The sequence below is a fragment of the Epinephelus fuscoguttatus genome, linkage group LG11 (genome assembly GCF_011397635.1).
Source record: "Epinephelus fuscoguttatus linkage group LG11, E.fuscoguttatus.final_Chr_v1".
Classification (NCBI taxonomy): Eukaryota; Metazoa; Chordata; class Actinopteri; order Perciformes; family Serranidae; genus Epinephelus; species Epinephelus fuscoguttatus.
Genome location: NC_064762.1, coordinates 17,206,018 through 17,230,828, shown reverse-complemented (window position 1 = coordinate 17,230,828; position 24,811 = coordinate 17,206,018). Strand labels below are relative to the sequence as shown.

The window sequence follows — 24,811 nt, the reverse complement described above, 5'->3', positions numbered from 1 at the left end:
ATTTGTTTTTGTTCTTTTGAGGTACCTGCGGTCTCTCCCGACATAAAGTTCAACAACCTGAACCAGTTCAGATAATAAAATGTCTAAAATCCTCGATACTGATGTGGATATGTCAGCCACTTGGGGCCAGTATACAGCCAAGCTAAGACAGCTAGGCTCAGCTGTCTTGTAGGCTTAATAGTTCAAAATAGGCAAAATATGTCCAGAGCCAGATCATTCGAAATCAGAGGTCCGAAATCTAAAACCCATTGTTTTAAGTTAGTGACTGTCGAAAAGTTGAGAAACACAAAGAGACGTTACCGAGAGACATTACAGCTAGTTTTGATTTGGTTGTTTTCTCGCTACTATGGTCTAGCTAAAACTAAGCTAAGCAAGCTTTAACATGAACTATATGCTTATGTCATGTGAAGGTAAGGTAGTTGGGGTCACAGGCTTTCCTAGGATGCCAAATGTGCTGGGCGTCGGCACTGCTTATAGTGATGAACCCTCAAGATAATTAGTTCTGATAAGCCTGGCATACGTTGCCTTCTTAGCACCAAGTGGGAGACAGACATAATTAGCAACTAGCTGATGAATGTAGTGGAACATTTAGCAGCTAAAGAGTAAGATTTTTCCCTCAGGAGATGTTGGAGACCAAAATGAGGCTTATAGAAGAGTGAATATAGGACTTAGATTCTTCAAGTGACCAGAAACATGACGCTAAATAAATGCTAATGTTGATTGTAAAATAATGTCTTATTCAGATATATTCAGTGGACAAGCTAAATGCTCCATCTAATCATGCTAACGTTTAATTTATTTTACAATCTTTATTCATTGAATACGAGCTCCTTTGTTGTTTTCAGTTGTATAAATCAACAGTTTGCACAGTTGCTAAATGTCACTTCTCCAGACACCACGACTGAGACCTGAGGGCAATGTCAGGTGTGGGGACTTCAAAGACATCAGAAGTTACCTTTTTGTAAAGCGATACCAAAACACAGATGATCATTTTCTACAGACGTCTGCCTTTATGATTATGGGGGTCTTTCATCTTCTGTTTGCCCCCAAAGCCTTGAACATAAAATTTGAAAGACCCTGTAAATGTGTGATTTCGCGTACAGTGATTGTGTGCTCGTGCGTGCGTACAAACACAGTTAGATGCCTTTAAAGAAATCCTAGTTGATCTTAGATGAAACAGAGCTTGACTCACATTGACGAAAGACCAATTAGACTCAAGACTCACATTCCTGCTCTCTCAGCTGCTGCTCGGCTCACATAAAAGTTTGAATCGTTTCATTCGAAATATACTGCTCCTGCAAGAAATGACTTTATACATTCCATTTTTATTTCATTGCGCTGCAGCATTTTCCTTTGTTTAGTCTAAGAGCTGCTCTGTGTTTTACACTCCAACTTTAGGATTTTTACAAGAAACCCACTCTTCACACAAGCTAGAAAGAATGCATTTATTTTTGTTTAGAGGAAGATAGTTTTTACAGAGCCACGCCACATATCTGGAGGCCAAGCTAAATAAAGAGGAAAGCTGTCTTGTAAGCCCTCCCACCCCCCCCCCGTACAAACAAAGCCTTACGCAACAGGTCTTTATTTCTGCCTCTGAACGTCAGAACTCTGTAACTGAGACTGAAGTAGTACCTGTACAGCTGACTTATAGTTCTTATTACCGTTTTATTGCTTGCTGACACCAGAGACAGTGCAATCTGTTAACACTGACAGGGTTTGGATGTGGATTTGCAAAAAAGCGCACACTCGGCTGCCAACTTTCCATAATGCAATCCATAATCTTGGTTTTAAACTCCCTTTATAGTCGAATATGATATAGATAAATGATAGAGTTCTTACTTTTTGTCTCTCTTTTATTAACTTTATAACAGAGGAAACTCCCAGCTCTTTTAAATCCCTATGGCATTTTGCTCTGCATTCCATATCACAGAGACATGACATCTTAATACTGTTATCGCAGTTCCTGTCCCTGCTTGCAGGTGGAGTACTATGGCAACTGTCCTTAGAGAATAGATGTAGTTTTGCTCTAGAATTTCTTTTCTGCAGGGTGTCTACAGGTCATTAAAAAGTGTTAAAATGTCTTAAATTCAATGGTATAACAGCCAGTTTTAAATTTAAATTTGTGAGGTCTTACGCCTGGGATCCACTGGCGTCACCGAGAATCGTTGCTGGACGCGACGCCTACCCTGAAAAGGACGCTTTGGAGGCGGAGCCCGGAAATATGCGAAAATACAGATGGACGCAGCTACTATAGGAAAGCTCTCACCACTGCTACGATTAGCTTATCTTCCACTGCCACGTTGTTCCAGAGAGGGAAAGTAAACGAAATGTCACGACAGACCACCACCGAGCTTGCTCCCCATTGGATAGTGTCCTCGCGTCTGACGGGTTAATTGGCATAAAGTTGAGTTGCGGTCAACTTTTGGACGTGCCGGAGCTGCTCAAACGGCTGCACCGCCTACCCAAAATGCTTTGCAGGGACGTCAGCAACAGTTTGACACGATCCATAGGAAATGAATAGGCATAAGCGTCACGGCGGACACAAAAAACGCCAGTGGATCCCAGGTGTTACTGTAACTGGTGGACTCTTGCCCAGAGTGTGGATATCTTTGGAGGCAATCTCTGTTATTAACATGTTAACTTTGACAGCCCTGTTTTTAGCACAGAGTTCTGATAAACCAGGCGTACGATATCTTCTTAGCACCAAGTGGGAGACAGACATAATTAGCAATTAGCAAGTGTAGTGGAACATTTAGCAGCTAAAGAGTGAGTTTTTTCTCTTACTTGGAAGAGTTGGAGGAGACCAAAATGAGGCCAGACAGCACAATTGAGACTTACAGAGTGGGAGACAGACAACTACTACTAGGAACATTGGATCTAATTTCATTTATCCATTTTTTAATTTCTTTTTTTGAAAACGAGTGAATCTTTTCTTTGTAAAATCCACATATCTAATGTTACAAATCTTAAATTAAAAAAAAAAAAAAAAACTATAACACTATCATCTTACTTCAAATATTTGCACTCACCTGTTGGCAAAATGTAGATTGACTTAACTCAGTCTAATAACCATATTCCTACATAAAGACCACATATATACTTCTTGACTGCAATGCTCAAATAAGTAAAACATGATTTGTCCAAAGATCTGTCCTAAATTTTAATTAAGAGATGTCTTGAACAGGTCTTTAAAAGCATCAAATCTAACTGTCTGATACCTGTAGACACCCTGTTCTGAGCTAAGATAGATTCATGTATTGATGGTAAAAAGGAGGGGGCGGACGCTTTGAGGATGGCCTGAAAGGCATTTTTGAAATGTTGACATGGAATGTGGTCGTCACCCGTGGAAAGCAAACCTCACCTCGGCCAAATCTCACACCTCTGTCTCAAAATGTGCTCTCCTTCTCTGAGACCCACCTTTGTCTCCCACCACTCTTCTCTGTGTCTTTCTTAGCATCCATCTTTTTTACACACTTTGCCTTCTCATGTGAAGACAGCAGCGCAAAAAAGTGACTGACGGCACATCACACAAAGAAGAAAAGCAGTGAGGGTTAGTGCTAAAATCCACATCCTGCCATCAACTGTCACACTTATAAACTTTTCAATACCCAGATCTCTTTCTCTTCTTGTTTACCCTCCAAACAACAGATTCTTGGGCTGCTAAACCCGCAACCAAGACGCACTGTAGCGCTGCAGCTCTAAGCTGCAACCATAACCCTGTACAAATGTTCTGGTCTGTTGGAGAAACCACATTTTCCAGATGTTTTGAGGAGACATCTTGAGTGAAAGCAACACAGTCCAAAGTTAACAAAGTCTTTATCCAAAGACATACAAACGCCCCACTTCCAAGAAGGAGTTCTCTTTACTGTCTGGTCAAAACTCCTTATTCTCAGCAGGGGATTGGTTCAGCAGAGGAGTCAGCAGGCGTGGTTAGTGGTGTTAATTACATGGCTTGAGAGTGATGGGTTGCATTTGACTCGTGTGTGTTTTGAAAGGGAGAGTGATGGACTCAAATTTAAACGCTTCACCTTAGTTACTTTGCGACCGACGGGAGAGGTTCAGGAATGTAACCCACCACAGTAAACAAGTGTCTGTTCAGACTTTTAACAAGAGTTCAAAGGTCATGTTAGGACCTCACATAAACCCAACTTGAGGTTAAACGGGTAACTCTATAGTTTGGGCTGATTCTTAAACACAGTGTTTCTACGCCCCTTGAAAAGCCATCAGTTGTCTGGCCTGGTTCACTGGCCCAGATCCTGGTTGTGTAGTGTTTCCACTGGCCTGGCCCAGAGCAACTTGCCTGCCTCTTGGCCCACCAGCACCTTCCTGCTGCACCAGTCTGGCTTTGGACTGGGCTGCGTTTGTGCCAATTTGGACCTGTCTGTCCTGTAAATCCATCCATCACTCTGCCGAAAGCTGTTCTAATTCCTTACCACAAGTTCTCACCCCAAGAGTTGTCACGCTCTCTCCCACTATTTACCCAGCCTCCCTTTTCTCTCTCCTTCTGCATCGCTCCCTCTTTTTCCATCCCCATCTGTTCCTTCGCCCCATTCCCCCCTCTACATCCTCCTGCCGTGTATCTCTCCTCTCACCACGCCGTCTTCTTTTTCTCTCCTTGTGTTTCCTCTCCTGGAAGTCTGCAAAAAAAACCTCTGAGTAAAATTCTTTCCTGGAGAGCACACTCGGAGCGAACAGATGCAGCCTCTGTGCTGTCCTACACACTGCAGTGGACGTGTATGACACAAACACACACACATACACACACAGAGCCATGCCACTGGGTGCATTGGCTGTGTGGTGGTGCCAGCTGGAAGGTTTGTGTCTCTAATCACTACATGCAGTTCCATTACATACTCAACCGCAGGATTTCAAAACCACTGTCTCTCCGAGCTCCCCTGTATCTTCCTCCGCCCATCAGCGTGCCCATTCATGTGCATGTGCTTATTGTTTATGCGTGTTTTATCTGTGAGGGAGAGTTTGCCGACCGACATGTAAACAAGTGTCACTGCTCCAGTGATTCCACGTGTGTATGAGCTTGTACAACTGCTTTCTTTGGTATGTGTGCTGATTGCAGTCCTTTTAAAAGTTGCTGTAAAGGGCGATGCCAAGACATACCTGGCAGATTTATGTAATGTGTTGGTGTAAATGACTGTTGTTTCACTGTCTGAGAGGAAAAAACAATGTCTGTTTATGACTGTTGGTGTATTAAGGGAACACATAGTCTCAAAATACAGTAAAAGAAGTGATAAAAGACTTTTGGGAGCTATCAGGAAACATTACAATCCATTTCCATCAGCCAGTCTGTTTATTGCAAATTTTCTTCGTTGTCTATCCAAAAGCAAAAAAACACGTCTCATAGCTCGGAAACCATCATCATCTATCTTCCCCCATTCGAGTGTCTCCTCTGCCCTTGACTCTCAAGATGACCCCGACAACTTTTCTCCCCCTGCTCTTCTCGTACGTTTCATAACAAGTTGTTGTGCATCGTGGCTCTAGCATGTAGCTCCGTGTCAGCCTGCCTATAATTAGCCGGTCGGTTCTAATGAGGTGTTTCTGAAGGGCTGGAGCGAACCGCTGACCACCAGCTAGCGTAGCGTAAGCCCACATTGCTAAATTAAAGAGAGGCTCCATCTTCAAGGCCACGCTTTGCTGGAGCCTGCACTCACAGACGGCAGCCCAGGGTGCTTTAGTTTGTAGTAAACATACAAGACATGCAGAAGAAGGAGAAAAAAATTGGTAATTTTTGTTTATTTCTAGTGTTATGATGCACCGTGTTGGATTTATACGCCTGGTGTTTCCTGTTGGTGTAGTTAAACTAAAGAATGCAGCGCTGAAGTGATGCCAGTGAACTACAATGACCACAATTCACTGCCCTCATAGAGCAGCATGTGGACATGATCATGAAAAGTGAGGCATTGTTAATTTTACTCTGGTTATATTTACTTCACAAAACAAAATTGAAGCTCAGTAAACCGACTGTGAAAGTAGTACTCAAAACAAATGCACTACCTTAAAATTGCACCGCTCATTTTGGAGCATGGCTGCTTCAAGAGTTCGTATATCGTTATATATGTAATATTATTACCAGTACATGAATATCTAAGCTGCATTTAGTTGCTGTAATTGTAGTGGAGCTACTTGTCTGTACAACAATTTATTTATTGGAAAGCTTACATATTTAGTAAGTAAAGTCTTGGTAGACACAATATAGAAACTCTACAGTGGCTGTCAGATAAATGTAGTGAGTAGCAGAGTGTCTGTATGAAGCAACTTTAAGGGTAACTCTGGTGTTTTTCAACCTATTTTCCCATGTTTTTGTGGCTATGTGACCAATGGGGATGACAATTTTTGACACTGGTGAAGTATTGAGTGAGAATGCTGCAGTGTCCATTCCATTTTTATCCGCTTATCTGGAGCCAGGTCACAATGGCAGCAGGCCAAACAAAGCACTCCAGATGTCCCTCACGCCAGCAACACTTTCCAGCTCCTCCTGGAGGACCCCAAGACGTTCCCAGGCCAGATGAGAAATGTAATCCCTCCAGTGTGTTCTGGCTCTGCCCCGGGGCCTCCTACCAGTGGGACGTGCCCGGAACACCTCTAACAGGAGGTGCCCAGGAGGCATCCTGATCAGATGCCCGAACCACAAAGGCAAAGGCAAAGGAAGCTCTATGCTGAGCTCCCTCCAGATGTCCAAGCTCCTTACCCTATCTCTAAGGCTGAACCCAGCCACCCTTCAGAGGAAACTTACTTTGGCCGCTTATATCAGTGATCTCATTCTTTCAGTCACTACCCAGAGCTCATGACCATAGGTGAGGTTTGGGACATAGATGGACCAGTAAATCGTAAATTACAGTAAAGTACTACAATGGCCTGGCGCTGCACCAAACCGTTGATCCATCTCACTGTCCATTCTACCCTCACTCGTGAACAGGACCTTGAGATACTTGTACTCCCTTACTTGAGACAGTAACTCTGTCCAAACCCAGACGGGGCAATCCACTGGTTTCCGTGAGAGAGCCATGGTCTCACTTGAGGCACGTCAACTAAAAGTGTTTGTTTTTGCCACTGACAGGCCCAGATTATTATTGTAAGCATCTGACAACTAGGTTTGGGTCGGTTCTCGGTAATACCAATTCGGTTCGGTACTCCGTCTTGGACCGTTTTTTTTTTTTTTTTTTTGAGACCGACTGGACTGCATACGTCATTTTACAAAAACATACCCGGGCGGAATGTACACAGAGCAGACTCCGCGGAGATCCGCAAGCCCTGTGCACGCAAAGCTCAAATTTTACGACCACGCAGACTCCACTCCGTGCACCAGTGTCACACAAAAGACTGCTCGGCGTGTATTTTTCACATTACGGGGATTTTTCATGGACATTTTTACAGGAAACTACAACGCGGAAGTGCGCTCGACTATGGAAGCCCGAATGACTGCAGACATTCATGACGGAGTCCGCTCCATTTATAGTACACCCAAGTCTGTGAGCACCTGTGTCTGCCTCTTCGCCAAGCGCACAGCGAGCAGGAGAGAGAGAGAGAGGGGGGTGGGGGAGGGGCGGGGACTGAGCTAGGGGATGCGAGTGCGCATGCGCCATACTACTGTAGCTTGGAGTTTGTTTAACAGTGACAGGGAGTCGATAATGGACAATTTAGTTTTGAAGAAATCAAAGAATGCGCCAATATGGCAACACTTTGGCTTTGAGCCAGACGAAGGAGGCAACCCTTGTTTGCGCTGATTGAGTAAGCTAAACCTGCAGATTTATTTGTAAGGAATAAAAGAAACATAGTGTATGGTCGTTTTTTATTTTAAATGAGTCAATTGTGCCCCAAGTGGCAAAAATCTGGTATTACCGACATGATGCGGTTTTTCACAAAAACCGGACCTTTTTTTTTTTTTCCTCATACTGACCCAACCCTACTGACAATATTTTTGAAAGGATCCCTACAGAGATAGACCTTGAAGAGTAAGATCATTTTTGTTTACCAAGGAACAGCCCAGAAATCCACCACTGCTGAAGCCTCCAGACTCCATTTAAATAAATAGTAGTTTAAGCATTTACAGAGCCGGATATGTCACATCTAACTGGGTAAATTAAGGATTTATTTCAACCAAACCAGAGCTGGAGATTGTTGAAACAGTTGGAAGACGAGCCAGGACGATTTTTGTGAGTTTTATTTTGTTTCTGTTTACTTTGAATGAAGTGTGCTTTGATATGATAAAATGACTATTTTTTAAATGGAGTCTGGTGGGTTTGGCGATGGTGATTTCAGAGCTGTTTCTGGTGAAACAAAAATGATCTTACTCTTCAATGAAAAGGTCTGTCTCTGTAGGGATCCTTTCCATAATGTTGTCAGACACTTAGAATAACAATCTGAGCCTGTCAGTGGCAAAAACAAGCAATTCTAGTGGACGTAAATTGACGATACATACTTGCTCTGAGTGGATATGCTGCAGCACTCTCACTCAGTACTGGATAAATAGGGTCCAGGTTGGAAAATACCACAGTTAACCTTTAAAATGATAATTGTAAACCTAAATAAAGTAAAAGTATTTCAAAATGATGCTTGCCTAAAGTGAATAAAGGTACTCATAGTACAGTAGCAGAAAACCTCCGACCTGTGCCTAGCATCAATGGTCTCATTCATTAATGCAGAGGCACACATCGCTCAGTCACATATGTGTGACTAACATATGTTAATATAGACTGTGGTGTATGACTCTTTGCCTGTCTATTTATAAGAGTAAAGGATCCCAGTGGTCTAAATAAAGGGGTTGAGGGACCAGCAGAAACTGGGCCCATGTGGGTTATTCCTCCCACAAAACAATTCCCAGCTTTCCCAGCTGCATTGCCCCACAGAGATGGAAAGCCACATTGCTAAAACCAGCTTTCGAGGAGTTCATGCGTCCCGGTTGACGTCTGTGCTTCGGAATATTAAATGCTTCTTAGGGAAACAGGTGGAGGAGCAGAGCGTCTGCGTCCACATTGTTTCCTCATTAGCCAGATGTCCTTTACTTTTTGACTCCCTTTATCTCCTCTATGCCTTGTTATCTTTATCTCTTCCTTTTCCTTTAATCCCTCTGACAATGTCACGTCCCAGACTACCATCTTTAACGAGTGGGACAGATTCCTGCTCGCGTATTTATAGGCCAAGCTGAAAGCAACATGACACATTGATTACAGGCCAGCACAGACTGTCTGAGTTTGTGAACTGTGACCGGCAGCGTATGGACAGAAATGATCATGAGCGGGCCACAAGTACAGTTGGACACATGCATGAGGAGCGCTGTTGTGTGGTTTGGTGCTGACGTCTCTAGAATGTCAGAGACATGTTGAGGTTTTGAATGTGACTTGGACCCAGCTCTTACTGAACCAGTGAGTTTAAATGAGGGTGTGGGTGCAGTGTAGCTTCTATTCTGGCGTTTGTTTGCGTTGTTGCTCCCATACCATCCCAGAATTCAGCACAGCATTCATTTCCCACACCTCCCTCTCTCAAGAAGAAGCAAAAAGATTAATGCACGCCAGTTGCAGAGCATGAATGAATCCTCACCATTCAGAGGCAGACTGCCAGACCGCGATTGCGAGTTAATCATCATAGCCGCCCTCAAATGACAATGAGCTGACCATCAGATGGTGTTTATGAATGAAAGCTGCCTATTTGGTGCCGCAGCTCTCTCTGTGAGCTAGTGTTTGGTCTGAAATTGAAGCCATGCCCATGTTTCCAAGAGGCCAGTCAGGGGTGAGAGAGTTTCCCTCACCTTAACACCGTGGAGCTCCAGCAGGCCTGCATTAGCATGAATCAACAGCGCTGGCGTGTGGATGCTGTGTCTGTTTGCTTCTGCCTTGCGCCGCATGTGTGCAGTAGCTGTATGTGTATGTGTGTGCGTGAGTGTGTGGCTCAGCAGGGGAGTGCTGTACAGGGTTTCAGTGTGCTGCCTCTAACCGAGATGTGATATGTAACCCCTGCAGCAGAGGCAGAGGGAGATTTAGCACCCTCAGGCCTCCTCCTGCCTCTAATAAGAGAAACAGAGAAGGAAAACACTTGGCACTCTGCTGCTACTATAAGGAAACCCACTTTATGAAGAAAATTGGGTTCCTAATGGCCCATAATAAGTGTATATTTCTTCATTGCTTCTCCTTTAGAGCTTGTGGTTTAGGTTTCAGTGCCAGAGAAGTGCGCAACAAAAAAAGCACAGGAGTGGGCGAAGGAGGAATGACCAACGTGTAGCCAGGCTCAGAGGCTAACTGTGTGTTTGTTGTGTCAGAACGAACACGTCAGCAGAGAGGCATTTGTTCATTAGAGTGTTTATTAGCTACATGATGAGCCGCTTTATCAAAACCAGTAGATGTAATATTCATCAGGGCCTGTTGGTTCAATCAACACTGATATTTGTCTTTCTACACTAATTATACTGTGGGTATTAAAGGAGGCAGCAGGGACAGGAAGCATTTAAGCTTCAGACCTGTCTTTCTTTTGTTCTTTCTTTGTTTCTCTCTTTCTGTCTTTCTTTTATTCTGTCTTTCTTTCTATTGTATGTTGTCTTTCTTTCTGTCTTTCATTTATTCTTTCTTACTATTGTATGTCTTTCTTTCTTTTATTCTTTCTTACTACTGTATGTTGTCTTTCTTTCTATCTTTCTCTCTGTCTTTCTGGTGTATTTTGTCTTTCATTTATCTTTCTTTTTTCCTTTGTTTTTTCTGTCATTTTTCTTTTAATTTTATTTCATTTTTCTTTTATTTTTATTTTGTTTTTCTTTTATTTTTATTTCATTTTTCTTTTATTTCATTTTTCTTTTATTTTTTCTTCATTTTTCTTTTATTTTTTTCTGTCATTTTTCTTGTTTTTTTTCTGGTCTTTGTTTGTTTCTTCCTTCCTTCCTTTCATTATCTCTTGCAGTCCATCATTCTTCCTTTCTTTCTCTTTCTTTCTTTCTTTCTCACTTTCTTTCTTTCTTTTTCTTTCTTGCTTTCTTTTTTCATTCTTTTTTGTTATTCTTTACTTTCGTCCTTCTGTCTTTTTTCTCTTTTTCTTTCTTTCTATCTTTCTGTTTTTGTCTTTAGTTTAATTGTTCATTTTTTTCTTTTTTTCCTTTCATTTTTCTTTCCCTCTTTCTGTCTTTTGTTCTTTCTTTGTTTTTTTGTTTCTTTCTTTATTTATTTTTTTCTTCCTTTCATTCTTTTTGTTCTTTCTTTAATTTTGTCTGTTTTCTTTCCTTTGTTTTTTGTCCCCTCTCTCTCTCTCTCTCTCTCTCTCTCTCTCTCTGTCTCTCTCATCTACATAGTTCCACCACTGAGGTCCAGACCCTTCAAGCCTCTCTTTATTTTTTTCCTATAATTATCTTTATTTGATTTCACACTTTCCACCTCACAGTTTCTTTGAAATTTCACATTTAATATCTCGATGTATACGATAGGAAACAATACACTGTCTTAGGATGGTGTCGGGCTGACATGAAACATCAATACATTCACATACACAGACACATGTATAATCATATCACATTGATTCATCTAACACCACACTGAAGCCTCACTTTATTGAAGAAACTAGTCTGAGTTAATTTCCTGGCATTTGCTAATGTCCCTTTACAACAACTGACAGTTTTAGGTGATGAAAATAGTATCCATACAACTTCCTGTGTTGCTCAAGCTGGATCGTAGTTGATGCCTCTCTACACTGTTACATCACACAGTCAGCGTGAGTCAGTCGACTGGACTTTAATATGATATGTATGCTTGTTGTCTCATAATACACTTTGCTGACAAACACCTACATGACTGTCTCCAGCAGGCGGCTGCTTTCATGTGTCCAGGCGTTTATCAGCTCTGTCTCTAAATGTTAAGCACCCTGGGCGTGAATCAACCTACAAGTGCTAATTTAACTAGACACACTACCACTGCTTCCTCAACCAAGTCTCTTCACATCCTCCATTACATCTGGTTCTGAAAACAAAGCGGGTCTTTTCCCCTCTTATCTTGTAGTTTTATGTATTTGGATGTGATTATTGTTGTTGGTGCCGGTCAACAGTACAGACTGCAGCTCGCTCTCACATTCTGCCGTTAAATGTGATTCATGACGATGTTGGATTGATTCTAAAATGCCCTGATTGTTACTGCAGTATGCAGCCTGTTTCAAAGGCTTCATCTATAAATACTTTGCTGTTCTTGGAAGTGAGAGCTGCCATCTGTTGTTTATTGCTCGGTTGTTGCTCTTTGCTCTCTTTCTGGCCACTGTGGTCCAGTGAAGTGCCAAACGCCTGTCACTGCATTATCACCAAACTGTTCAAACATTGCCACCACATTTAGATTGTTCGCTTCAGTTAAATAAAAGCGTTTTATTTCCATATTAAAAAGAGAATTGGTTCACCCGGGGTGCTTTGTAGCGCAGACAGTAAACGTGTTTTGGATTATGCAAGCACGATACGTGATACCTTGACTGCTATTCAAAAAGTTTGTTAAAGTTCTCCTCTTCTTCACCGGGGCAGATCGGCGTCACCAGCATGTGCTCAACACATGGCAAATGCACTTTATTTGGCACCTGATGATGGTAGGGAAAAAATAACATGTAAGGAAGTGTGTGTGTGTGCGTGCACGTGTGTGTATTGAGTTACAGGAGGCACTATGATGATGTCATGGGGTGCAAGGTGGTCTGCTGCAGACGCACATCCTGTGGCTTCTGGTAACGGGCACTGTGAAATGTCCTTGCACACTTACACACAGACACATTTCACCTTTTTCTCTCCCTTTCTGTCCTCCTGTCGCACACACACAAGCACACACAGGCTGTACATGCAATCGAATGCTCAAACACACGTACACCTTACTCTGTTCTTCACTCACATCTCCACATTCATGTTTTTCACACCGTCTCTCATATATCCTGAACAGACCAAGCACAAAACAAGGGAGTGGCAGCGTCTCGGTCCAGCGGTGGTTTAACCTGGCACTGACCAGCGCTGCAGACCACGATGGAGCCTGACAGCAGTTTCCGTCAAATGGGTATTTATGTAACAGATGATGCAGGCACGGAGGCCAGGGCTCTGCCACCATCCACTGTGTAATTAGTGAGAGGTTTGGGGTTTCACGGACTCTGGGTATACATGCGAAAAGCACACACATGCTCCAAGATGCACATCAGGTACATGCAAAGTACAGAGCGTGCATGCACATATGGATATTTTAAATGCTTTATGAAACATTGCAGAAACACACAAACAAGCGTGGGCATGTTGGCAGCCAGACTGCATCTGTGTGTGGAAAACCGTCAAAGGTGGAGAGGGAGAGTAATGGTTTGGAAGAGTTTAATTCTTCCAAAGTGGTAATTAGGTAAGAAAAATATTACCCAATTACGATTATAATGATGATGTATTAGGGAGATTGAAGCAAAGCAATTATGTCATTTAAGTAAATCAGCTATTGAACATTTGTGGAAAACTCCCTGGCATTCGGACACGATGTATCTTTGAGCAGCGTTGGCCTCGCTCCTGGTCTGATTTCCTGTGAGCAGCGAGTAGAAACATTTCTGACTCTGACTCCTGATTCGACGGATTGCTTCTGTCATTTTATGGTGAATGTGTCTATTTATGAAACTGCCATCTCTACAGATGTGTTTGGGGTTTATTGTGGAGGCAGTTTATGCACTGTTGCACATCTATTTCTGCTGTCATTGAGGCTGCGTTTTACTTTATTTGACCGACTAGTATTTACTATTTCCACAGTGAATAAGACTTGGGAATTGCTGCCCAAATGATGATGATGATGTTTTTGTTATATACAGTAGGCTGTGGCTTTCAGGTTTTTAGTTATTTTTATGCCTCAGCGCATCAGTTTAAGGGCTCCTTTGTTATCTAACGGTGTAAAAGCCTGCCTACTGTTGCTGCTTCCTCTGCAAGCTGCTTTGCAACCTGCCTCCACCCCAGCTCTTCCTTTTCATGCTATATCTGACTTATCAGTGTCATTTCTGTTTGTCATTGATGCTGCTCTGTTCTGTTCCCAGGGTTCTTTGCTGCTGCTCTCTCTGCCTTAGGCTTTCCATGTAGGCGCATGGAAGGACAGGGAGGTTTGCTCTCTCTGCGTTAAGGCTTTCCACGCAGATGTGTGGAAGGGCAGAGAGGTGTGCTCTCTCCGCGTTATGCTTTCCACATAGCCACGTAGAAGAGGCTTTCTGTGTAGGCCTGAGGAAATGCAGAGGCCCCAGAACAGAGCCATACCACCAAATATAATACTGCACATGGGGATAGCGTCCCCCTTCGTCCCCCTCAAATTGTCTACTGATCTTAGTCTATCTGATGTTATTAAAGAATATTAAATGATTCAAAATGTTAAAATCCCACAGTTACTTCCACAAATTTATTTGTAAAATGTATTAAATCATGTACAGTCAGAAACACTTTAGTACAATAAAGCTTTATTTGCTTTGCAGTATTATATTTGGTGGTATGGCTCTGTTCTTGGGCCTCTCTGCCTTTCCTTGGGAAAGCCTCTTCCACGTGCCTACGTGGAAAGCCTTAAGGCAGAGAGAGCACACCTCTCCGCCCTTCCACATGCTTATACAGAAAGCCTCAGGGCAGAGAGAGCAAACCTCCCTGCCCTTCCACGTGCAAACAAGGAAAGCCTGAGGTGGGAACAGACCAGAGCAGCATGAGTAACAAACAGAAATGAACTTGATAAGTCAGACACAGCATGAAAAGGAGGAGCTGGGGTGGAGGTGGGCTGCAAAGTGGCTTGCAGAGGAAGCAACAACAGTAGGCAGGCCAGAGCAGTTTAAATAGGGCACCCTGAATGAGATTCACCAATTGGTTGCATAGAAAGTAATCATGTGATCTATCAGCTGGCTCCTTTCCATCGATCAGCTGCTCCATCAGTTGATTGGGCTGTTTGAGATCAGCTGATGTAGCTGGGATGTGAGCTGAGCTTGACATCGTGTCCTGCCTGAACTAACTTAATGTTTATCTATAAAAGGGCTAAAGAACAAACGAAAGACGGAACTGAACGAATCGCCTACTGACTATGATAGATATTAATACCAAAAGAATCCATTGCATTGCTAATGTGTCTTGTTAATTGACAGCCAATGATAGAGACTGACCCTAATGTGTTGCCATAATAAATCACATGTCTGGAATGGATCATCTTTGTGCTGAAATCACACCTTGCTATGTCAAACAGTTCCATAAAGGTCTATTGTTAGGACCCATGAGAAAAGTAGCATGCTCCAGTGGACCACAGTCACACACTGTGTGGAGCTCTCACTTTTTTTCCCCCTGTGGAAATATTTTATGACATGGTCTCAGTTTTGACAAGGCTATCCAGAACGCTATTTCAACTACCCAACTTTCTTTGGACTCAAAGTCTCTGATTCCATTTCATCATTTCTCTGAGCATCGCTCGTTTGTCTACCTCGTACGTTATCTCCCACAAACCTTTATTTTTCTCTTAAAGTGCCTCTCTCTTCCTCCTCCTCCTCCTCCTCCTCCTCCTCCTCTGTCCCTCACTCCGGTGTGAGACTTAGCACCACACAGGCTCTCTTTATGCAGTCTGTTTGTTCTGCAGGGCCAAGCTGCTGCACCGTCCCCTCCATGCTCGCTGGTGAGCAGAGACTGATAAGGACCTCTGCCGATGCTGCTGCTGCTGCTGCTGCTGCAGGGACAGACAGGGATTAGATGTTAGATTTGAGATGTGAGGCATCAAAATAAATAGCTCGTCTCTTTGTGAGTGTTTGACCTGCATTTGTTTGACACGTACACACATTGACACATGTTGATATGATTAAAGATCTGCCACAGTTTATAACAATATACAGAGGAATGCATGCCTCTCCTGTCATCATCCACCAGAAAAGGGTCTTTCTCACAGCTGGTGGAGCCCCTGGGCCAGCACTTCCTGTCAGGAAGCAATAAAATCCCATCACACTCTACAGGCAGTATACAGCTTAATAATTGTAGCTAATAATCATTGTATTGGTTCTTAATTTCCGTTGTCTTTCACGAATAATCACTTTAGTTATCATTAGGCAGAGGAACATTTTAATATGTACTGTTATTATTTCAGTCCTTGTGTGTGTGTGTGTGTGTGTGTGTGTGTGCTATATATACAGCACTGTATCTACTGTCTGTCTGTGAATCAACATGTGCTTTCTGCTGGAATCATTATGTTTTCCTCTGCTGAAGGCATTTGAGGCCGTTGAGGAAGCTCTAGCTGCCAGATAGTGCAATTCATCTTCTTCTGCTGACCTCCGCTGAGGGCTCACAAACTGATTTGATAACAATTTGTTCCTGTTTCCCTCTTGTCTGTCCCTCCCCCCCTCCGGACTTTCTTTCTTTTCATTTCTTTTCATTTCCGTGCTGTGGACGCCGTAGACTACGGCAGCTGCTTTTCCTGACTCTTCCGTCACGTGACGAACCCAGAGGAATTCTGGTCCTCTGTAGCAATTCAGCTCTTTGTGATCCCTCTGTCATATGGTGCTTTGTCTTCCCTCTTCCTTTCATTGCCCGCAGTCTGCGTCTTTCCTCTTTTCCATTCAGAACTTTATCCACACCCCTACACAGGGTCCCACAGGGCGCGGGGCAGCAGGTGATTTACATTGCACACCGCAGACGTTATGCATATGTGCATGAACGTCTGTATGTAGACATGTATATTTTCCTTTTTTTTTTTATTCTTTTAGAGCAGTGGTTCCCGACAGGTCCAGTCTCAGGATCCAAAAATCTCCTTAGTCATTAGTTCAAGGTCCACACAGTTTAATACATTCAGCGTCATACTTGCGTTTGTCAAGTAGCTGTCTGTTAGTCACTCTACAGCCGAAAACAGCACTTCAAAATCAAAGCTCTGTGCCAGAAATTCACTGTACTTCAAAATAAAGTTTTTTACAAACTTGACACATTCGCCAGTCACTTGCAGGCCAATCAGAAAGGACCTGTGACCCAGTTTTGGGCTGCCATCCACCATTTGGGAACCACTGCTTTAGAGTATAAGAACCCATGGGAAAACCAAGGAGACAACTTGTTAAAGGAATAGTTTGACATTTTGGGAAAAGCTCTTATATGCTTTCTTACCAAGAGTTTGTTATTTATATGCTGAATATACAGCTAGTCCTGACTGTATGCTAAGCTAAGCTAAGCTAAGCTCACTCTCTCCTAGCTCCAGCGTTGTGTTCAGCCTGTCAATCTCCCGCTCCATCCTACCCTCACTCGTGAACAAGATCCCGAGATACTTAAACTCCTCCACCTGAGGCAGGACCCCCCGACCTGGAGTGGGCAATCCACCCTTTTCCGGCTGAGGACCATGGCCTCAGACTTGGAGGTGTTGATTCTCATCCCAGCTGCCCCAAAGACCATTTGTTTATTAATTACTCGCCCCATTTTATGTTGAATTCATGCCTCCAGTGAACGAAGAATCCAAAAACAGAGAAAATTCATGATGAACTGAAGTCATAGGAGTCCACATTAAACAACAGCCGAACTTTATCAAAACATCCGTTAACTGACTGTCACACGACTTGTGCAGTATAATGAAAGTCTTATTCATCCAGTCGTATTCTCAGTACTTCCTAAACACATACATTTTTGTTACAACCTGAAAGTGAAACTAATCTTTGCTCCAAAACCAGACTCCGTTGACAAAAACAGTAATGCCTTGATCAGTCTGTTTTTTTGTGTTATTGTGTGACTTTGGTGTTTTGAAGGGTTAGTTCGGATTCATTCAAGTCACAGGATAACATAAATCAAGGCAGTGGTAGACCAGCAGCTCCTGTGTTCAGTGAGGTAAAATTACTTTTTTGTCAGTGGAGTCTGGTGTAAAAAGGAGCTGTCTGTTTGAGAAGTGCTGAGCATACAACTGGATAAATGAGACTTGGATTATACTGCACGAGTTGTGTGAGAGTTTATGAGCTGATGTTTTGATATAATTTTTCTGTTGTTAAACGTGGACCCCCGTGACTTCAATTAATCAGTTCATTTCTCTGTTTTTGGATTCTTTGTTCACCATGGAGGCATGCATTAAAAACAAAGCTTACTTCACAAATTCAACGTAACATGGGTTGAGTAATGGATCCACGAATTGTCATTTGGGGTCTGAATTCCTAGAAGTGTATTTCCCAAGATGTCAAGCTGCTCCTTTAAGTTCTGATTCATGTCATGGCCTCATTCAGGCTCCTCATAGATGTGATTGTTTTTACGACTATGTGTTACATATGTGTGTCCTTGGCTGTGGGGTTAAAGCGCGCTGCTCTGTGCGACTGTGATAGAGCACACTGCAGGTCTTCCAGATTCCAGGCTTTCTCAGTGGCTACATGCACATCCAAGCATGAAACCTAAAGCAAGCAGATAGCTCAGTGTGAAATCACACACAGTGGGAGAAAGCCTGCAGGTTTAAGACTCATGAACCATTTTTTTGCATCCGTGTGGAACAGTTAAACATATAAAGCCATGATTCTTGGCACGTAACGGCGGGAGTTGCTCACCCTTAGTGTTCATAATGGCTGCTTTGTCGTTTGTTCGCAGCGGAGGCGGAAAAAAGAACTGGCTAACATCATGACAGGCCAGCAGAAATACAAAATACACGTTAAGATTTGGTTCACCAGCAGTCTGAAAATATCTGGTTTGGTGATGATTGTGCAGCTAGGCATGAGTGCGCACCCAGCTTTGTGTTTTTCCATATTTATCTATAGCATGCCTCATTTGTGACTCAGCAGCACCACCACTGAATCCTCAAACAGGGGTGTAGATTGTTTACAGACACCACAACTGGCTGTTGTCCGTTTTCAGTCGACACTGTCATGATGAAAGGAGTTGTACAAACACATTGTTATCATTTTTTGTCAGTTCACTCTGTTTCCTTTTTCTTTCTAACGGTACCCACTTCACACTCTGGGTTTTTAGGGAAAACCTCTGCTCCCGCTGGTAATGAAAAAAGTAAACAATCATATCAGATGGTTGTGAGATTTCACAAGAAAGTCACTTGGTCAGCACTTGGTTCCGTACAGAGCCTAGATGACCAGGAGGATCACCAAAAACAGGGATAAACAGAATGACAGAGCGATAAACAAGCTTGTGCTGCCAAAAAAAAGAAGATAGATCCTTTGAAAAAGTGAAGCTTGGTTGAGGCTCAGGGCCAAGGGAGCTGTATTGTAAACAAACAATTAAAGCAGGGTGTTTTTCTGGCTTCTTTCACTCAGGCTGAACCTTCTGTCCCGGTTGCAGCCGAGCCAATGCGGTGGTGAATTTAAAGGCCATTACAGTACAAGCTTCCCCTCAAGACATTGTGAACACTGGTATAAACAACAAAATAATTGTTTCTATTTAATCTTAATCATACATAAAGGCCAAATTATGTTGTGGTTAATACAAGATTTATGCTCGATGTAAACTCCAGTTTCAAAGATCTAGTAATGGCTCATTTATGCACAGCGTTAAATATAATACAGTTATATTTGTGCATGTTTTCTGAGAGCTTACAGTTGGGGACAGAACAAAGCAGTACCACTAGAGATCAGGGGGGCAGTGTAGTATATTCTAAGCGAGATACAACTGTAGGAGGCGATGAAGACATATTAAAAATGGCGGAATTGAACATAACGGTTGTAATAAATAAATGAATTCTCCGTCAACGTGGCGACGTATTTAACAGCCTCACAGACCACCACCGTCTACAATGCTGCTTCTGTTAAAAGGTGCATTATTATGACCTACTCCTATGTCGACATGTTTGTTGTTGTAAAAAACTTTTGACCCTGCCCTCTAGCGCCATCTATTGGATGTATTTATGCCAGCATAAAGGACGCACGTATGTGGGCAACATGTGGGAGTATAAATCAAGCCCCCAGGAACAGTCCTAAAGCCAATATTAAATAGTGGCCAAATGTGGACTTACAGTGTCCATCATGTAACGCCATGGGACCCAAAAAGACTTTTTCCCATAGACTTACATTGTGAATCATCCATTCATCCATCCATTTTCATCCATTTATCGGGGGCCAGGTCGCGGGGGCAGCAGGCCAAGCAAAGCACCCCAGACGTCCCCCTCCTCCTGGGGGACCCCAAGGTGTTCCCAGGCCAGATGAGATATGTAATCCCTCTAGCATGTTCTGGGTCTGCCCCGGGACCTCCTACCAGCGGGACGTGCCCGGAACACCTCAGACATGAGGCGCCCAGGAGGCATCCTGATCAGATGCCTGAACTGCCTCAACTGACCCCTTTATATGCGAAGGAGCAGCAACTCTACTCCAAGCTCCTTATCCTATCTCTAAGGCTGAGCCCAGCCACCCCACAGAGGAAAATCATTTCGGCACCTTGTGTCCGCAATCTCATTCTTTCAGTCACTACTCAAAGCTCATGACCATAGGTGAGCATTTGGACATAGATGGACCAGTAAATTGAAAGCTTTGCCTTCTGGCTCAGCTCCCTCTTCACCACGACGGACCGGCACAGCACCTGCACCACTGCAGACGCTGCACCGAACCGCCGATCCATCTCACGCTCCATTCTACCCTCACTTGTGAACAAGACCCTGAGATACTTTCCCCGCTTGAGGAAGTAACTCGCTTGAGTTACTGAGTTATTGTGAAACAGACATCTGTAAATCAGTGGATTAGTCTTTTTTGAGCATCACAACCCCCATGAAATAATTACTTTCGCTAACGTGATTTGATCCATTTGGTCCGTTACATTTCGAAAGACGAGAAGAGCCACAAGATTAAATCATTCAATTGCCATTCACGTTAGCAGGGCACCAAACTGAAGGTTAACCGCTTGACTGGTCAAAGTCTCTAGGGCACTTGCTCTGTGGGCCCCACAATGCGGAATATTCAGTTAATTTAATACCATGAACATTAAACTTTTCAGGCTTTATGTGCCACTAAGTAACTTTAATAGGAATAAACGAGGCCCACTTTCGTCATGTATCCAGTTCTCTTTATATGTCCATGGTATAATTGAGTCTTAAGATGAACACATACTGTATGTTTTCAGGTCGTACTCAGCCATCAGCACAGCTAATTAAACAGCCATTTTGTATTCATAAAACCACTCGTCTGAACTACATGAGAGACATGTTAATGTGCTTTTTTGGAGAGAGAACATTTTGCTGGTGCTAATTGAGCAACATCTCACAACAAATACTTAATTTACTCTCCAAGCCCATTAGTTTTCCCTTCCAGTTCCAGTTGTGTATGGCACTTGTCATCAGTGGTGATTGTGCGTAGCTTTGGGGCCCAGCCATTTATTCATGATGCATTTTCACATCTGGTGTGTGTTTTGTGAGTTGAGAGCTGGTGCAAAGCAACAGAGGCCGAGTAGTTGCCCAGTTGCGGTTGGTTTTAATGGGTTGGCTGCTGAAGTGTAGCTGCTGCTGCTGTTGTTGTAAAAGGGTCTACCATTATTTATATCTTATAATGCTTAGCAATTACATAGATTTTGGCACTTTTTTCAACTTTGAGTCAAAGAATTTTTCTCCTCTTGTGTGTTGCTGACTAGATAATTTGCAGTTTTATTCTGGTCCTTCTACACATCACCATGCTCTGAATTAATGTCAAATATACACATACATTTTTCTCTAGCTTTTCTTAGCATTTTCATATGTGAAGTTTCCCCCCCACCCCAGAAATTGCTGTTTTATCATTACATTTTCTTTATCAATCTAAAAGTAAGACTTAAAAGGTCCCCTCCGTTTGACTTTCTTTATAGGGGTGTGTGGGAAAAATCACTGGTCAGTCAAAATGGCCACCGGCAGCCTCTTTATCCATAAGGACAGGCTGGCAAGACAGCTGGTGTCGTGCCCACATGTCCACAAGCTGAGACGAGGTACGTACAAACCGCACAAGCACCTCCTTTGCCCTCTGAAGCGGAAGTGACTCGTCCAGAATTAGCTGACGGAACAAGCAGTTGTAAACGGAAATCCCTGGCAGCGTCACATCCTGTGTTTTTAAGTCTTTTCTTATTGTGATTTATGATTCTATCATACTGTTGTTGCAATATAAACGTGATCACCCACATGATTTCATGAGGGAAGAGCATCCGCATCACTGCCTGCCTGACTAGCTGATGAGTGATTACTTCTCCTACTTTGGCTGTGTGGCGTCAGACGTCTATTAGGGTCTCAACTGTTTGCCCAATTTTCTACTTCATGGCTCATTTCTTCATTTCAAAGCTTGATTTTTCAGAGGCAATCAGAGGTCCTGTCTCTGCCAGATAGAGCAGGGTCTCACGAGGTCAAGATTTATACCTGTTTTTGTGTTAAACAGTGCAGAGCACATGTCAAAGGCACAGTGGCCTTGAGAGCAATACGTTCACTTTACTCACCTAAATTAAATTGATTACACTGCAAAAAACACGCCATAACATGCACCTGGACAGCGGTCACTGTTCCGTGCTGTGACATGTGATTCTGAAAGTGATGGAAATCCTCTTTTCCCTTCAAATTTTAATTCAGGAATCTGCAGCCTTTGAGTCTTAACCTGGTGATGCTCCGCTACCCCTCATGTGGTAGCTTTAAGCCTGACTTGATTTTATTCACCCTTCCTGGCTTCATTCAGCTTCATCGACTGCCTCTTCCAATTTTCAGACATCAAATGACTCGTCCGGGGTCGCGTAGATCAATTTAGTTTGTCATGTGTGAAATGTAGTTTAAAAGTGACAGTTCAAAGTTTGAAATGCACTGCTCAACCGTTATCTAAGAAAACATGAAAGATGTGATTCAGTTTTATTCATTACTTCAAAGCATGTTCGTGAGGAATGCTACGGGTTGTCACACAACATCTTTGTCATAGTTTACCCCTTGACTATTTTTGAAACATAGCAATGCAGGCATACACACGGACGATGCCTCGTTTCCACACAGTTTGGTTTTGTGTCCTATTTCTATATAATAGCCTATGTGGAGTATGCCCCTGGTGGTCAACGCAAGGAAATGCATCTCTTTACTAAGGGATAGAAACACCGCTGCAGAAATGAAGTTAATTATGAGTGTTGATTATTACCAGTGTTAGCTAGCATAATATGCTGTTGAACTTTTCTCATAGAAAAAAAGTATAAATAGAGCTGTATTACATCCATCAATCTGTTAGCTAATTTGTTTTTATGCTGACTTGAACAAGTGTTTTGTTTTCACTGTATTCGAGGCAAATTTGGGGCTGTAAAAACGGGAAGGAGAAGTTTTGCAACGCATCAGAGTTCTCATTGGAGGAATGACTCCTATTTGACTCACACATACTCAGAGTTTTGTAGAAACAAGGCGTAATTTATCATGAACTATAAGAGTCACTCCTGTTTCCTTATTCCTTAACACTGCAAATGATTAAGCTTTTCTATTTCTTGTCCCAGTAAGTATGTCTTTTTATTTATGGCCTCTGGGCCGCACGGCTGCCAGAGTCAACACCGCTCTGCTGGGTCATCAGTTCAGTGGTACGTCCCTGTCGTACAGTATACACAGTGGCAACCACTGGTGTCCACAAATGACATGCTGACAGTCCTCCTGACGTCTCCCAACCCCTGCACATTCGTATGCATGTGTGTCCTGCTCCAGTAACCAAAATTTAAGGGGAGCATTAAGTCCACAAATTAGTCTCCCTACCAGGTTTTGGGCACCTGCAATAACATAGCAACAGCACAGCCTGTCTATTTATATCACAAAGCTGTCTGACCATTGTATATTCTCGAGTGACTGAGTGGTGGTGTGGAGCAGGGCGTAGTGGGTGGAGACCCTGACCCTTAGCTTAACTCCCTTCTGTAATTAGGTAGATGGGTCGAGCCTCGGGTCTTACTAGAGGGCCACACCCTCGCTCCAAATCAAAGGGTTGGGTGACCACACACACACATTTAACAGGCAAACACACAGAAAAGCATACCCCATACACGCTGACTTTGTTTGCATATGCTCTCTATTATGGCACAAATGTTAAGTAAGGACTGTAACTGTAGACATGTGTCTTGTTTAAGTGGGTGTGTTTCACACAGCTGGATCAGGCAGATGTTATGTAATTTTTGACTTCACTGCAAGGCTGTCATGAGATATCTGTCTATAATCCACCCAAACTTTTTCACACTTTTTATTTTCTCTCCACTGTTTGATTTAAAAACTTCACTCTGTATTCCTGCAGCAGAGAAAGTATAGGGTCTTGAAGCAAACGCGCACCTTTCATTCTCTCGTTTTCGTCTGTGGTAGATACAGAAAGTACAGCAGGATGTGGTTAAGGATGAGAGAGTTTAGTCTTCACAGTCTGTGGAACCTGTAATCTGCTTTCACATACTTGTAGAACATTCCAGGGCAGCAGCAGCTCGGTAACCTTCCATCTTTTGCTTTGAGTCCTGTCCCACAGTAAAGCGAAGGCCCCTCGACTTCGACACTGCGCCTATCCTCTTGGCCGTTTTCACAACAGCCATTCCTGTGTGGTTTTCCGCTCCCACCTCGGCCTATTCTGGGATGTGTTCTTTTCCTAAGCTCTACTTAGCTGGGTCGCCAATTTCACAAAGCAAATGAAATGGTCTATGCTCTAAATACATGTTTATGAAATTCCCAAACTTACTGTAGCATTCCTGAAGCAGGCCAACACCAAAGGGAAAATTCCAGAGCCTGAAGGAATTGTTCTGGGATGATTCGGTCAAAGCTTGATGAGTAATTGCCGTACAAATCTGATGATATCCTCCACATTACACCAAGCAGTTTTCTTTGGTTTGTAATGAACTATGTCAGAAATACTATCTACCTTGTTTAAATATTGATAAAATACATTTCTTACAAGCCAAAGCTTTTTCTTCTCCATGCCAAAGACTTTCCTGTGACAGTGTTCTGCTCCAAAACATTGGAGCTGCACCCTT

The 24,811-nt window shown here is 43.0% G+C and overlaps 1 protein-coding gene across 2 annotated transcripts in view; it reads left to right on the top strand.

Annotated features, from left to right (window-relative positions):
• usta (uronyl 2-sulfotransferase a) overlaps positions 1-24,811 on the top strand; it is a 93,461-nt gene that overhangs the window by 11,956 nt on the left and 56,694 nt on the right. The window contains exon 1 of one of the 2 annotated variants that reach the window (XM_049589413.1): positions 21,688-21,799. The exons of the other annotated variant lie outside the window; for it this stretch is intronic. Within the exon in view, the coding sequence (XP_049445370.1) occupies positions 21,715-21,799 (85 nt within the window). The 5' untranslated portion in view covers positions 21,688-21,714. Of the gene's footprint in view, positions 1-21,687; positions 21,800-24,811 lie in introns of those variants that run through there. 2 annotated transcript variants of the gene reach the window in all.